The 13161-nt window shown below is 44.2% G+C and overlaps 1 protein-coding gene across 1 annotated transcript in view; it reads right to left on the bottom strand.

Moving 5' to 3' along the window:
• espn (espin) overlaps positions 1–13161 on the bottom strand; it is a 70767-nt gene that overhangs the window by 21484 nt on the left and 36122 nt on the right. Inside the window, 3 exon segments of the mRNA XM_061259132.1 lie at positions 95–121; positions 4007–4206; positions 6829–6987. Of these exon segments, the coding sequence (XP_061115116.1) occupies positions 95–121; positions 4007–4206; positions 6829–6987 (386 nt within the window).

Genomic DNA, 13161 nt, shown 5'->3' with positions numbered 1-13161 from the left:
ATGCGCGATACTAATTAATATGTAATTAAAATGGCACCACAACTGCTGTAAAGTCTTTAATTAATTGTACAAATTGTAAATATATGTGAAAAATCCCTGTAGTTCTGAGGGTGTAGTGTCACTAATATCCCATGTTTATACCGTTAAAATAAAAAATCCTGTAAAACAGACAGTAGATTATCATCAAGTATGATCTAATTAGTGAGGGGGAGGGGGAACTTACTGTCACAACCAGCAATGTAAGGGGCTGATAAACCGATTGACTGTATATCCAATAGGACTCTACTCTGGGGAGGTTAACAACACCACACAATGACACAGAGTAGCAGGGGAAAGTATGAACATGAGAGTAAACAGTGGCAGGAGACTATGAAAACACATAGGGGGGGGCTGAAATCAAAGAAAGAGAGAAAGAGAGAAAGACAGAGGGAGAGTGACAGCAAGAGAGAGAGAAAGTGAGAGGGGAGAGAAAAAAAGAGGTTACGAAAGAAAAAGAAAGGGAGAGTATGACAGAGAGAGGGAGGGAAGGGGAGAGCGGGAGAAAAAAGATAGGCTAGAGAGAGAGAAAAAGGGAGTGTGACAGAGAGAGAGAGAGAAAGGGAGAGATAGAGAGAGATCGAGGGAGAGAGAATGAGAGATAGAGAAAGGGAGAGATAGAGTGAGAAAGGGAGAGAGATAGAGATAGAGGATGAGAGAGATAGAGTAGGGGGGGGTGAGAGAAAGAGAGAGAAAGGGAGAGATAGAGTGAGAAAGGGAGAGAGCTAGAGATAGAGGGTGAGAGAGATAGAGAGAGAGGGAGAGAGAGTGAGAAAAAGAGAGAGAAAGGGAAAGATAGAGAGATAGAGGGTGAGAGAGACAGAGAGAGGGAGAGTGAGAGAAAGAGAGAGAGGGAGAGAGAGAGAGATGGATAGATTTACTCCACAGATACTCGGTACTTACTCTTCATCTGCCTAAGCACATCGGCGTCCAGGCGGACAGAGGAAGGGGCGGAGTCAAACAGGACAGTGGGGGAGGGGTCAGGGGAGGACACGCCCCCTCCTCCAGAGAGCCAGCGGGGTGGCGGATGAGACAGAATGAGAGGTGGAGAGGTGGGACGGATGGGCACGGAAAGAAGGAAGGGAGGAGAGTGGTGACAAGCGTAGGGATGAAGGGAAGACCCGTCAGGCGGGCGGAGGACAGAGAGAGGGAAACACAGAAGGACCTCGTTAGTGAACGATGGCACACGGCAAAGCTGCATCAAAGGGTTCACATTCAAGACTCAACGCGTCCTGCGTGACCAACCAGCTTACTGACACCACTCTGCACCTCAATATACACTCACCGAGCACTTTATTAGGTTCTTATTACACTTATTTTTTTAGACTTCTACTGCTGTAGCCTATTCACTTAATGTTATGATGCATTCAGAGATGCTCTTCTGCATACCACTTTTGTAATGTGTGGTTATTTGCGTTACTGTTACCTTCCTGTCAGCTTTGACCGGTCTGGTCATTCTCCTCTGATGTCTCATTAACAAGGCGTTTCTGTCTGCAGAACTGCTGCTCACTGGATTTTTTTTGGGTTTTTTTGCACCATTCCCAGGAGATCAGCAGTTTTTGAGATACTCAAACCACCCTGTCTGCTACCATCAATCATTCCACAGTCAAAGTCACTAAGATCAAATTTTTTCCACATTCTGATGGTTCATGTGAACATTAACTGAAGCTCCTGACCTGTATCTCCATGGTTGTATGCACTGCACTGCTGCCACACAATTGGCTGAATAGATAATCGCATGAATAAGAAGGTGCAATAATGTTCCTGATAAAGTGCTTGGTGAGTGTACTTAATCATGTTACTATGAGCACAAGACTAGGACTTTGTGGTTGTCACACAACTCCCTTGCTTCGACGTCTATGGTAATCAAGTGAAGACACTTTTACTTTTTTTAGGTTTTGTGAGTACTGACAATCTTCTGGTCGTGATGTACTGTAATCCTGTACCGACTTTATGAAACCACTACTTTTGAAAAACGCAGGGAATATTGAGCTAGCCTCCAAGCTGGTACTTGTTGGTAGGTTAGCTAGCAAGACCACAGAAATGTTTTAAAGCGTCAATGGGCATCTTCTTAATAAGTTCAGTTTTTAGACAAAATTAGATTTAGTCTCAGAAAGCAGGTGTGCCCATCTCTCTTTCCCTTTCTCTGAGTGATGCAGTAAGTCACTCTGGTGTAAAATTACCGGAGACGCCATACACCAGTGACATAATACAATAAACAGCTTGACTCTGGAGTTTCTGAAATAATTAAACTCAATGTAGGGCTAGTCAGTTCACAGGATGAGAAAGGCACCCTACGAAAGGCAACTTACATTACATTATTGGCATTTTGGCAGACGCTCTTATCCAGAGCGACATACAGTTTGATTAGACTAAGCAGGAGACAATCCTCCCCTGGAGCAATGCAGGGATAAGGGCCTTGCTCAAGGGCCCAGCGGCTGTGCGGATCTTATTGTGGCTACACCGGGATTAGAACCCCTGACCTTGCGTGTCCCAGTCCTTTACCTTAACCACTACGCTACAGGCTGCCCCCAATCCCCAATCAGCTTGGACAAAGTCATTAAAAAAACAGTATATTCACTTTGTGCTTTTCTTTTTAAATTTCTCAGAGAATCGACAGTGCAGTCTCTGGACAGTAATCTCTGTGTTCTTCGTAAACCCATTTCTGGGCAATGGTGCAATTAAGGAAATTGCTGGACACTAGACCTATCTTCAAGGTATCGCTAGCCCCATCAGCATGAATTTGTAATAAGTAATCTAGAAAAGACCGTCAGGTTTGCCTCATGTAAACCCAAGCAAACAAGGGACCGAGTCTCCCTTTCTGCTCTCAAGGAAACGGAACATAATCTACTTTCTCCCGGGGGCAGATTCATATACCAATTTAACACTGAGTGCCATGTGCGTTATGTAACAATGCAAACAGTGTTTCCGCAGAAATCCTGAAGTCCAGTCCCCCAGGCAGATGACTAAGGGGAAAATGCAGCACAAAAGGAAAAGTGGTATCTCTGAGAAGGAGGATTATATTATGAAACAATAACAACCATCAGGTCGACATTAAAAATAATTACTGATTGCATGGCACCTTTCTCTGAGAGCTGAGGTGGATACGGACAGTCCCAATGAGCCAATTATTCTTGGGATGATTAGCAGATGGAGAAAAACACACATTATTCATCTGGCCAAGATATTTGGGGACTTGGAATGTCAAAATGAATATACTATAAATGGAGGAAAATCAGTAAGTCAAAATAAATGTTAAAAAAATCACATTTCATACTATATTCATATAATGTAATATGAACATGTCCCTCAGAAGCATGTAACATCCAAATAATATAATAATTTACATAATATAATATTCTGTGTTTCCTTTCGAGTGTACGTGTAGGCCTTGATCTGCCAGTGGACAAATCCAGCAACATGAAGCAACACAAGCAGCAACTGAAGACAGTCAAAACATTTCCGCATTTAACAACAGAAACAACAGAAGCTCAATTTGCTCTTGTAGCTTTTCTTGGCAGACCACAGAAGAGCAGAAATAATGCTGAGATTGTACTCATCACTCCTCCTCTCCCCCAGCTCCTGAAACCAGGACAGAGCCAGGAGAGTCCACATGCCACTGGCGTGTGTATACAGGCAGGGCACTCGCACGCCTGAACACCTGATCTGTGAAATGATACCAGCCCATCCTTATCTCCCCCCAGTGTAATGAACACTGTATTGTGTGTTTGTGTGTGTGTGTGTGTGAGAGTGTGTGTGCGTGTGTGTGTGTATGTGTGTGTGTGTGTGTGTGTGTGTGTGTATGTGTGTGCGGGTGAGTGCGTGTGTATACGTGTGTGTGTATGTGTGTATGTGTGTGTGTATATGCATGTGCGTATGTGTGTGTATATGTGTGTGTGCGTGTGTGTGTGTATGTGTGTATGTGTGTGTGTGCGTGTGTGCGAGAGAGAGAGAGAATGATAGCGCTCACTCACTTCCAGAGGAAGATGACATGCGCCTCTTGCTCATCCCGGCCGGCTGGGGGGTAGTTTTGTCCGAGGGCAGCGGAGGGGGGGCGGGTGGGGTGGCAGGGGGCAGGGGGGGTGGAGGAGGGGGCGGGGGAACCTCGCCCGCTGCTCCGTTCTCCGGACTGGGCGCGTTATCCGCCGGCTCCTCCAACAGCTGGGCACCCTGGGTAAGAACATGTAAAAGATCCACCGTCATCCAGACCAGCACAACAGAGCTTTGACCCTAAAACCTCACCCAGGCACAACATCTCTGCAAGTGGAGATTGAATATCTGTTTTATCTTGAAGATAAAATATCTGTTTTAACTTGTCAGAGCTGGACAAGCATGACCTGGATCAGTGGGACTAGTGTTTCGACCACACTGTTTACTAGAGTAACACAACACGGTTACAGAGGTTATAAAGACTGACATTTACCTCATCAACTTTTAATTTCGCTCGACTACAATGCTGAAGAACACAATATTGACCTAAATACTGGACTGGACTGAAGCAACATTTCTCTGTAATTCTTAAAGATAAATGCCAGGATTTTTTTGTCATTCCTAAATTGGCCACTTAAGCCAGGTGATTCCTGAAGTTACCCAAGCCAGTGTTGGTGAAGAAAAAATAAAAATATGTTAAGAAGACAGTTTGATTAAATCCTGGCCATATTGTCATATGCCAGGTTTGGTCTTTATGCGCAGGACAGGCAGTGGTGGTATGGCTGGTCTCAGTCATTCATCTGACGCACTGAAGCATGGCAGATGTCGTTGTGAAGCAGAAGCGTGCTCCTTTTACCCCCATTGTCCTGCGTGGTACATCGTGTACTTCATTAAGGGGCTCCACACAGCTGTTTAACAAGCCGAGACGCCCGTGATGTTTGACCCCGCTGCAAACCACACGCCCATCCTATAACAGGAGTCACTGTCGTCCTGAGCAGCACCAGATGGTGTGTTTCCATACGAGTGCGTGCGTGTGTGAGTGACCATCTGCTCCCTTCAACACCCCTTGATTGACTCAATGAAAATTCCACCAGTCTGTGACATATTGTGTTCTGACACCAATGAGATTATATCTCATCCCCAAGCTATTCAAGCATGCATGAATTGGTGCATTGGTGGGGGAAAAAAAAAAAAACGTCAAAATCAACGTCCTTGTGTTTAACTGGCAGCTCATTCACTTCAGTTCATTTCATGATGACAGCATAAATTCCCAGTGAGACATTCCAATTACGTACCCATTCAAAGGGAAGTGAACCACTTATTAAAACATAATTTTTATTTCTGAATTTTTTGCCTAATGAACATGACGCTGACACTACACTAAGGGGTCACGGTGGTGGAATGAACTCCCCGTTGAGGTCAGAACTGTAGAATCTCTCCCCACCTTCAAGTGCAAACTGAAGACGCACCTCTTCAAGCAGCACCTCTCCCTGTCCCTCCCTACCTCCCTGTGAACCTTAATTGTTGTCTTTCTGTGATTTACTTTATGTATTGGTATTTTTAGTTGGCTAGGTAAGCAGTGTTTGGATAGTTAAGTTTGGTCACTTTTGCTTTGTTGTTTGTTTATTTGTTTGGGTCTTTCAGCGCACTTGTCCCTGGTTATGGGTAGGCACTTTGCACTTTGTTGTACGTCGCTCTGGATAAGAGCGTCTGCCAAATGCCATTAATGTGATGTAATGTAATGTAATGGGTCTGTCTTGGAAAACGTTGCTCAGAAAATGTCGAGAACTGTCCAGGACCACATCGGTAATCCCGCAGAACGGAGAGGAGGTAGTCGCACGCTAACGAGCTATGAACCGAAATCACAACAGGGCGGCTCCGTGACCTGAGCTCACCCTGTATTTACAGAGCAGGGAGCGGACTCCAATTCCCAGGGAACACTGTGACTAATGCGTGTGCACAAGATTGCGAACAAAGGCACACGGTCCTCTGATATTATTGTGAGAGGTAATAAGGATATTTTTAATACGGTCTATTGTGTTCCCTCTGTGTGCTTTCTGTATTGTTAGCTTTGCTGACGTAGGAGCAGAATGGGAATTTGAGCAATCAATCATAGATTATTACAAAAATCCTTGAAAATGTTTGATCCCTTTGCGTTTGTTTGTTTTGTTAATGTTTTACTCTGTTGTACTTGCAATCATTCAGTGTTTTCATTTTTTTTGCGTCTCGGTGTTAAGAGACAATCGTGCTTTAATCTCGCCATTGTTCATGTTTAAAAATTCTAATCGCATCAAGAGCAAGTAACAAGCTATGAACATCTAGTTTGGTCAGATATTTCACAGGACAATTGTTAATATTGTCCTGTGAAATATGGTACAATAGGTCATTTTGGACTTCTAACGGTCAAGAGAGGAATAGCAGCAATAAACACCCTCAAACCACAACACTATTTATCCCACCCCTTTCTCAATGAACGCACTGACATTGAAACGCCATTGGCTGTGGCAATTAGAACCAGTTTTCAGCCAATGAGCTTGAATTATTGTACAGCTACACGATGTTTTGGTACAGAGTGCCGGCCCGTAAAACTGCATATTTCGAAACCCGAATTTAAGGACTATAAACACAGGCAGAGGGTGAGTCAATATGTCAGTGAGCCTTCTTCAATTATAGGAAGGGATTTACAATGGTCTTGTAACAATGTTTTAACACAAAAACCTTAACTACTGCACCTTTAATATCTACTATAACAAAGGATGCATGTATGATAGAGACATAAAAGTGTTTAGAAGCTCAGGAACAGATGACCCAAGCCCAACCGGGCCGGGTGGGTTTGGGGGGGACGGGCGGAGGTGCCGGTACCTCCTCGTTAGGTGCCATGGTCCTCCCCAGCTCCTCGCTCGTGTCACTGCCCAGGTCCTTGTAGTAGTCCCCAGTGCTCGGCTGCTTGCTGAAGTTCCGGGACTTCCTGTTGGAGTCGACTCTGCGTAGCCGGCCCGCGCTGTCCGCTGGAGTCAACGACTGGAGGAGAAGGGCGAGGTGAGGAGTCTCTCCGGAGCAGTTTTACCGATTAACATCGACATTAACACACCGAGTGTTACTGAGAGAAGTAAACTGTAGACTTTAGGTTTCATTCCTCAGTCTTTAAAACCTACGCATAAAACAATGTGCATTAATATGTTTTTCCGCAATTATTCTAGTGATATGCAATGCGTTTGGGGCAGAAATTTTACCCCCTTCAAAGAAAAAAAGAAGAAGATGTGATTATAAAACACTCCTCATTTAACATTTGTGTTTAGATGCACTGTACACATGATAGCCAACATTTTCCTCATTCAAATGTGGAAAGGAAAACTTCAAAAACAGCCTTGAAAAATTAGTTATTTGTGGCAATGTGCAGACAGCAAATCTGCAGTATGTGACAAACACACGAGCAGATTAATTACACAGCCAGGGCAACAGAGCAACAGAGCAGCTTCAGCTGGATGCAAACGTCGCAGCCACGCCCTGAAAAGTTCAAGGGTGGGACACATAATCAAAGGAGGCAGAGGCCCAATCTCTGCTCTCACACACGTTCACTTCCTGTGACTGACTCCAGATCTGAAGTCACATGGAACCTCAGTTCCCATGATTGAGGGTACCATCTCAGACAAAAGAAACTTGCAAACCACCATAAAAATATTATTACTGAGGGGCCAGGGGTGGACTATTGTTTAACCTGTAAATCTCCAGATATCCCAGCCAACCCGAACAGTGGGCCAGGGGTGGACTACTGTTTAACCTGTAATCTCCAGATATCCCAGCTAACCCCAACAGAAGCTGCTTTTCCTGCCTCTCCAGGATTTACCTAATGCAAAGACTGCGTTTGCATTGCAGATCCGACAGTGAATCCACCAAGAAAGCTACAAAATGTGAAATCGCTACAGATTGGATTTGTGTGTGTGTGTTTGTGTGTGCGCGCGTGAACACACAAGCATGTACGTCAGTCAGATATCATCTAACATGATGAGATCACCAACATTCACCATAACGACAACATTCATCAACATTCACCATAATGACAACATTCATCAACATTCACCATAATGACAACATTCACCAACATTCACCATAATGACAACATTCACCAACATTCACCATAATGACAACATTCACCAACATTCACCATAATGACAGCATTCACCAACATTCACCATAATGACAGCATTCCCCAACATTCACCATAATGACACATTCATCACATTCACCATAATGACACATTCACCAACATTCACCATAATGACACATTCATCAACATTCACCATAATGACAACATTCACCAACATTCACCATAATGACAACATTCACCAACCTTCCCCAACATTCACCATAATGACAACATTCACCAACCTTCACCAACATTCACCATAATGACAACATTCACCAACCTTCCCCAACATTCACCATAATGACAACATTCATCAACATTCACCATAATGACACATTCATCAACATTCACCATAATGACAACATTCACCAACATTCACCATGATGACAACATTCACCAACATTCACCATAATGACACATTCATCAACATTCACCATAATGACAACATTCACCAACATTCACCATAATGACAACATTCACCGACACTTACCATGATGAAAACATTCATCAACATTCACCATAATGACAGCATTCACCACATTCACCATAATGACAACATTCATCAAAATTCACCATAATGACAACATTTACCAACATTCACCATAATGACAACATTCACCAACATTCACCATAATGACAACCATTCACCAACATTCACCAACATTCACCATGATGACAACATTCACCAACATTCACCATAATGACACATTCACCAACATTCACCATAATGACACATTCATCAACATTCACCATAATGACAACATTCACCAACATTCACCATAATGACAACATTCACCGACACTTACCATGATGAAAACATTCATCAACATTCACCATAATGACAGCATTCACCACATTCACCATAATGACAACATTCATCAAAATTCACCATAATGACAACATTTACCAACATTCACCATAATGACAACATTCACCAACATTCACCATAATGACAACCATTCACCAACATTCACCATAAGGAGATCATCCAAATTCTCCAACTGAGTCGATGGCTTTAATTGTCCTTATAGATCACAGATAGCCAGTGTTACACGAAACATGCCATACAGCATACAACCCAGCAATTCACAAACCTTTACTACATTAAACACACTGGAATATGCAATAATTTCTCTGATATATTTATGAGCATGTACTCTTTTTAAATTCAACCTCCAAAATACATTCTATGTAGTTTTCTCTCTAAAAACCTAAGATCAGCATGCCATGTCACAAGACCGCTTTGCACCCGATTTTCCTCAAACCAAAGAGCGTAGCTCTGTTAATGTGGCCAGCACCCACATACTGACAGTGGTCAGTCAGGTTGCACATCATCTATCCCATGATGATTTCCCCCTGGCAACCCGCCATGGCAACCTGTGTGCATTCGCACTGTTGACTCATCGTTCCAGTAACTGAGGAGCCGTATGGAGTTATGGGAAAGGAAACACAAGCGGGCGCTAATGGATGCTATTGTCCTGAGCCAGCCGGCGGGGGTGGGGGAGGGGGGAGGTTGACTCCCACCATGGCTGAGACCGGTGTGACAGCGGGATCTCCTCGCCCAAGGCAGGCGGACGCATTAATCCCGCTCGACCCTGTGTTCAGAGGACACCTGCTGATGACTCAGACCTGGCCCCTCTGATCTTTATGTACACAGATGTGCTTGTTCCTCTCTACCTGGTGACAGATGAAGGTCAGCACGATTAACCTCACCGGTCCAGTGTACGGAGAGCCGCCTATCGAATGCCAGTTACAGTACATAACAAATTAATAAGGTAACACCTGCTCAACTCAATGTATAAACCCTTTACAATATTTTAATTGGCAATATGGAGAAAAACTCAAACTTGGAGCAGTCCATACAAGTATGTGTACACTGCTACTAACAAGCTGAAATAAATATAATGTCGAGAAGAAGTTGAGGGCAGCTTTTGATTTCGCCTAATGTCCAGCACCATCACCAATTCCTCCTGAAAAGCACTTCACAAACTGAATGTATTATTTGTAAAACCATAACTCGGGAAAGCGTAAGTGTTGCTTGGAAGTAACCGCTGTAGCAAGTGGATATTTGTAGACTTTAACAGCAGCCCAGCACCGATTCAAAGATTCAAATCACAGAACATTACAAAATGACTGAAATTGAAGCACAAGAGCCTGCCCTCCCTCATTACACAGACTAATAATAAAACTGACATAGACGCACTTTATTTAAGTGTTACATAACTCTAAAGGGTGAGAGGATTCCTGACCATCATATTGTGACCTAAAGCATATCACATGTCAGATGGCTAGTCAGTTTACCGTAATCTATCTGAAAGACAATACTCTCTGAGATGAAATCACCAGAATCTCCACCATCACACAACACCCCCTTGTTACTAGTGTGTAAACACAACTCTTAAAAAAGACTACTCTTCAGATTATATCCTCCTGAGCTAATCTAGCTCAATATGTGCCTATTACGTAAACGTAAACGTAAGAATTTGAGTCGACCATCCATACAATTTCAGTCTGGATAAATCTACAAGCAACACCATATTTAACTCTGCAATAACTACAGACACAGCACTCCACATTTAACTCTGCTATAACTACAGACACAACACTCCACATTTAACTCTGCTATAACTACAGACACAGCACTCCACATTTAACTCTGGTATAACTACAGACACAACACTCCACATTTAACTCTGTTATAACTACAGACACATCACTGCACACTGAACTCTGCTACCACTACAGACACATCACTGCACATTTAACTCTGCTATAACTACAGACACATAACTCCACATTTACCTCTGCTATAACTACAGACACACCACTCCACATTTAACTCTGCTATATCTACAGACACAGCACCGCACGTTTAACTCTGCTATAACTCAGACACAGCACTCCGCAATTAACTCTGCCATAACTACAGACACAGCACTCCACATTTAACTCCACTTTAACTATAGACACAACACTCCAAATTTAACTCTGCTATATCTACAGACACAGCACCGCACGTTTAACTCTGCTATATCTACAGACACAGTGCCGCATGTTTAACTCTGCTATATCTACAGACACAGCGCCGCACGTTTAACTCTGCTATATCTACAGACACAGCGCTGCACGTTTAACTCTGCTATATCTACACACATCGCTCCATGTTTAACTCTGCTATAACTACAGACACAGCACTCCACATTTAACTCCACTTTAACTATAGACACAACACTCCAAATTTAACTCTGCTATATCTACAGACACAGCACCGCACGTTTAACTCTGCTATATCTACAGACACAGTGCCGCATGTTTAACTCTGCTATAGCTACAGACACAGCACCGCATGTTTAACTCTGCTATATCTACAGACACATCGCTCCATGTTTAACTCTGCTATATCTACAGACACAGTGCCGCACGTTTAACTCCAGCATAACGTTTTCAGTCTTACCGTGCTGCTTCCCTGCGAGCAGACGCCAGTGTCAGAGCCAAACAGAACCTCAGAGGTGCAGAAAGCCTCAGTGTCACCAGATCCCTGCTCCACACCTGTGTCACTCTACCTGCCCTCTCACTTTACCCAGACCCTTCATCAGTAAAGCTCACCTATCACATCGCAGCTGGGTGACATCACCGCCAGCCGGGCAGCCAACCACAGCGCAGAAAGCCCTGGTCTTATGCAAATCAGGGAGCAGAAGAATCAATAGACTCAAGAGACTCAAATCTCACAGGGTTGGAGATTACATTGTTCTACCGGCAGCAATATTTTGACAGTCTCTGAATAACAGAACACACATTTACAGATTAATATTACACACTTACAGTATTTATAAACCGTGTAGGTAAATAAGCACCGCCATAAACAGTCAGCCGTGAGAACTGGGATTTGGAAGCACGTTTGGTGCCACCTGCCCGTAAGCAAACAAAGATGAACGGCCAGGTACACAGAACATAACGCCCCTCTGAACACGCAAGGAAGACCAATGAAGCATTGAAAAAAGACTTCTGCAACCAGTGAAGTCCGGTGTTAAACCGTGTGGTCAGCAGAAACTTTTTTTCCAAGCTATAAATGGAGGACTAGAGTTGCACTTTTACATAAAACACCAAACCGTTGTCACAAACACACTTAAGTTTATGACGCGTTATAATGCGTTTATTTTCAGGAGGTGGAAAGCAGGAGAGGTTAATTAAGTGCTGAGCGATGTTTATTACAGGGTCATAGCAACCCCGCCGGACGGGGCGCGGTAACCACGCGTTTGAGTTTCTATGGCGCTCGGGACAGATTGTTTTTCGCGGCGTCTTTTGTGCGCGGATCTTTGTGCCGGCGCTTTCTCTTCTCCTCCGTCAAGCGCAATTAAGAGGCTCTCTTTGTGCCCCGAGGGCGGCCGCACTTAATACTTAATGAGGGCGCGCCGGGGGCTCGACACCTGGGCGCGGGGGCAGGTGAGAGCGGCGGCTAATTAAAAGCCCTCCCCCTAGACCTCAGCTGCCCCACACGGGAGCCCTGCAACAGGGGCCCTGTGCTCAGGGCAGCTCCCCCCCCCCCGACGGCCATGAAGCATGCGTGGGATTCTTTTCTGCCCCAAATCCACTCAATTGGTACTGAATTCACAGAGACTAGTGGGGACTGGCATTTGGGATTTCCCCTGGCTTTTTCTTCGCAGAAGATTGTGTCAACTTAACAAAAATATGCAGGCAGTGCATACAAATGTCTACAGGAAGTTAGTCTGGATAGTCGAAATGCCGTGCACACGTGGAAGATTTTATAACGTGCCGGACAAGCTCCAGCCACAGAAAATGTTTCAGACAACTCTTCTTCCTTGACCTGGGAATGAGTCCCTCGAAATGAGTCCCTCGAAATGAGTCCCTCGCTTGTGAAATCTCCAGCCGAGAGCTCTTCGGAGGGAAAGGGGCTTCAGTAAAAATCCACTGAACGTGGCTTCACAGCAGAACAATCTCACTTCAGCAGTGACAAAAGCCCCTCTGAGTATCTCCGCAGTTGTTTCGTTCTCGGCGCACAGTTCAGCAGTGTGTGTGGTGTACTGTAT

Source organism: Conger conger, chromosome 10, assembly GCF_963514075.1.
Source record: "Conger conger chromosome 10, fConCon1.1, whole genome shotgun sequence".
NCBI lineage: Eukaryota > Metazoa > Chordata > Actinopteri > Anguilliformes > Congridae > Conger > Conger conger.
Note: the sequence above shows the minus strand (reverse complement) of the source record. Positions and strands in the feature narration are given on the sequence as shown.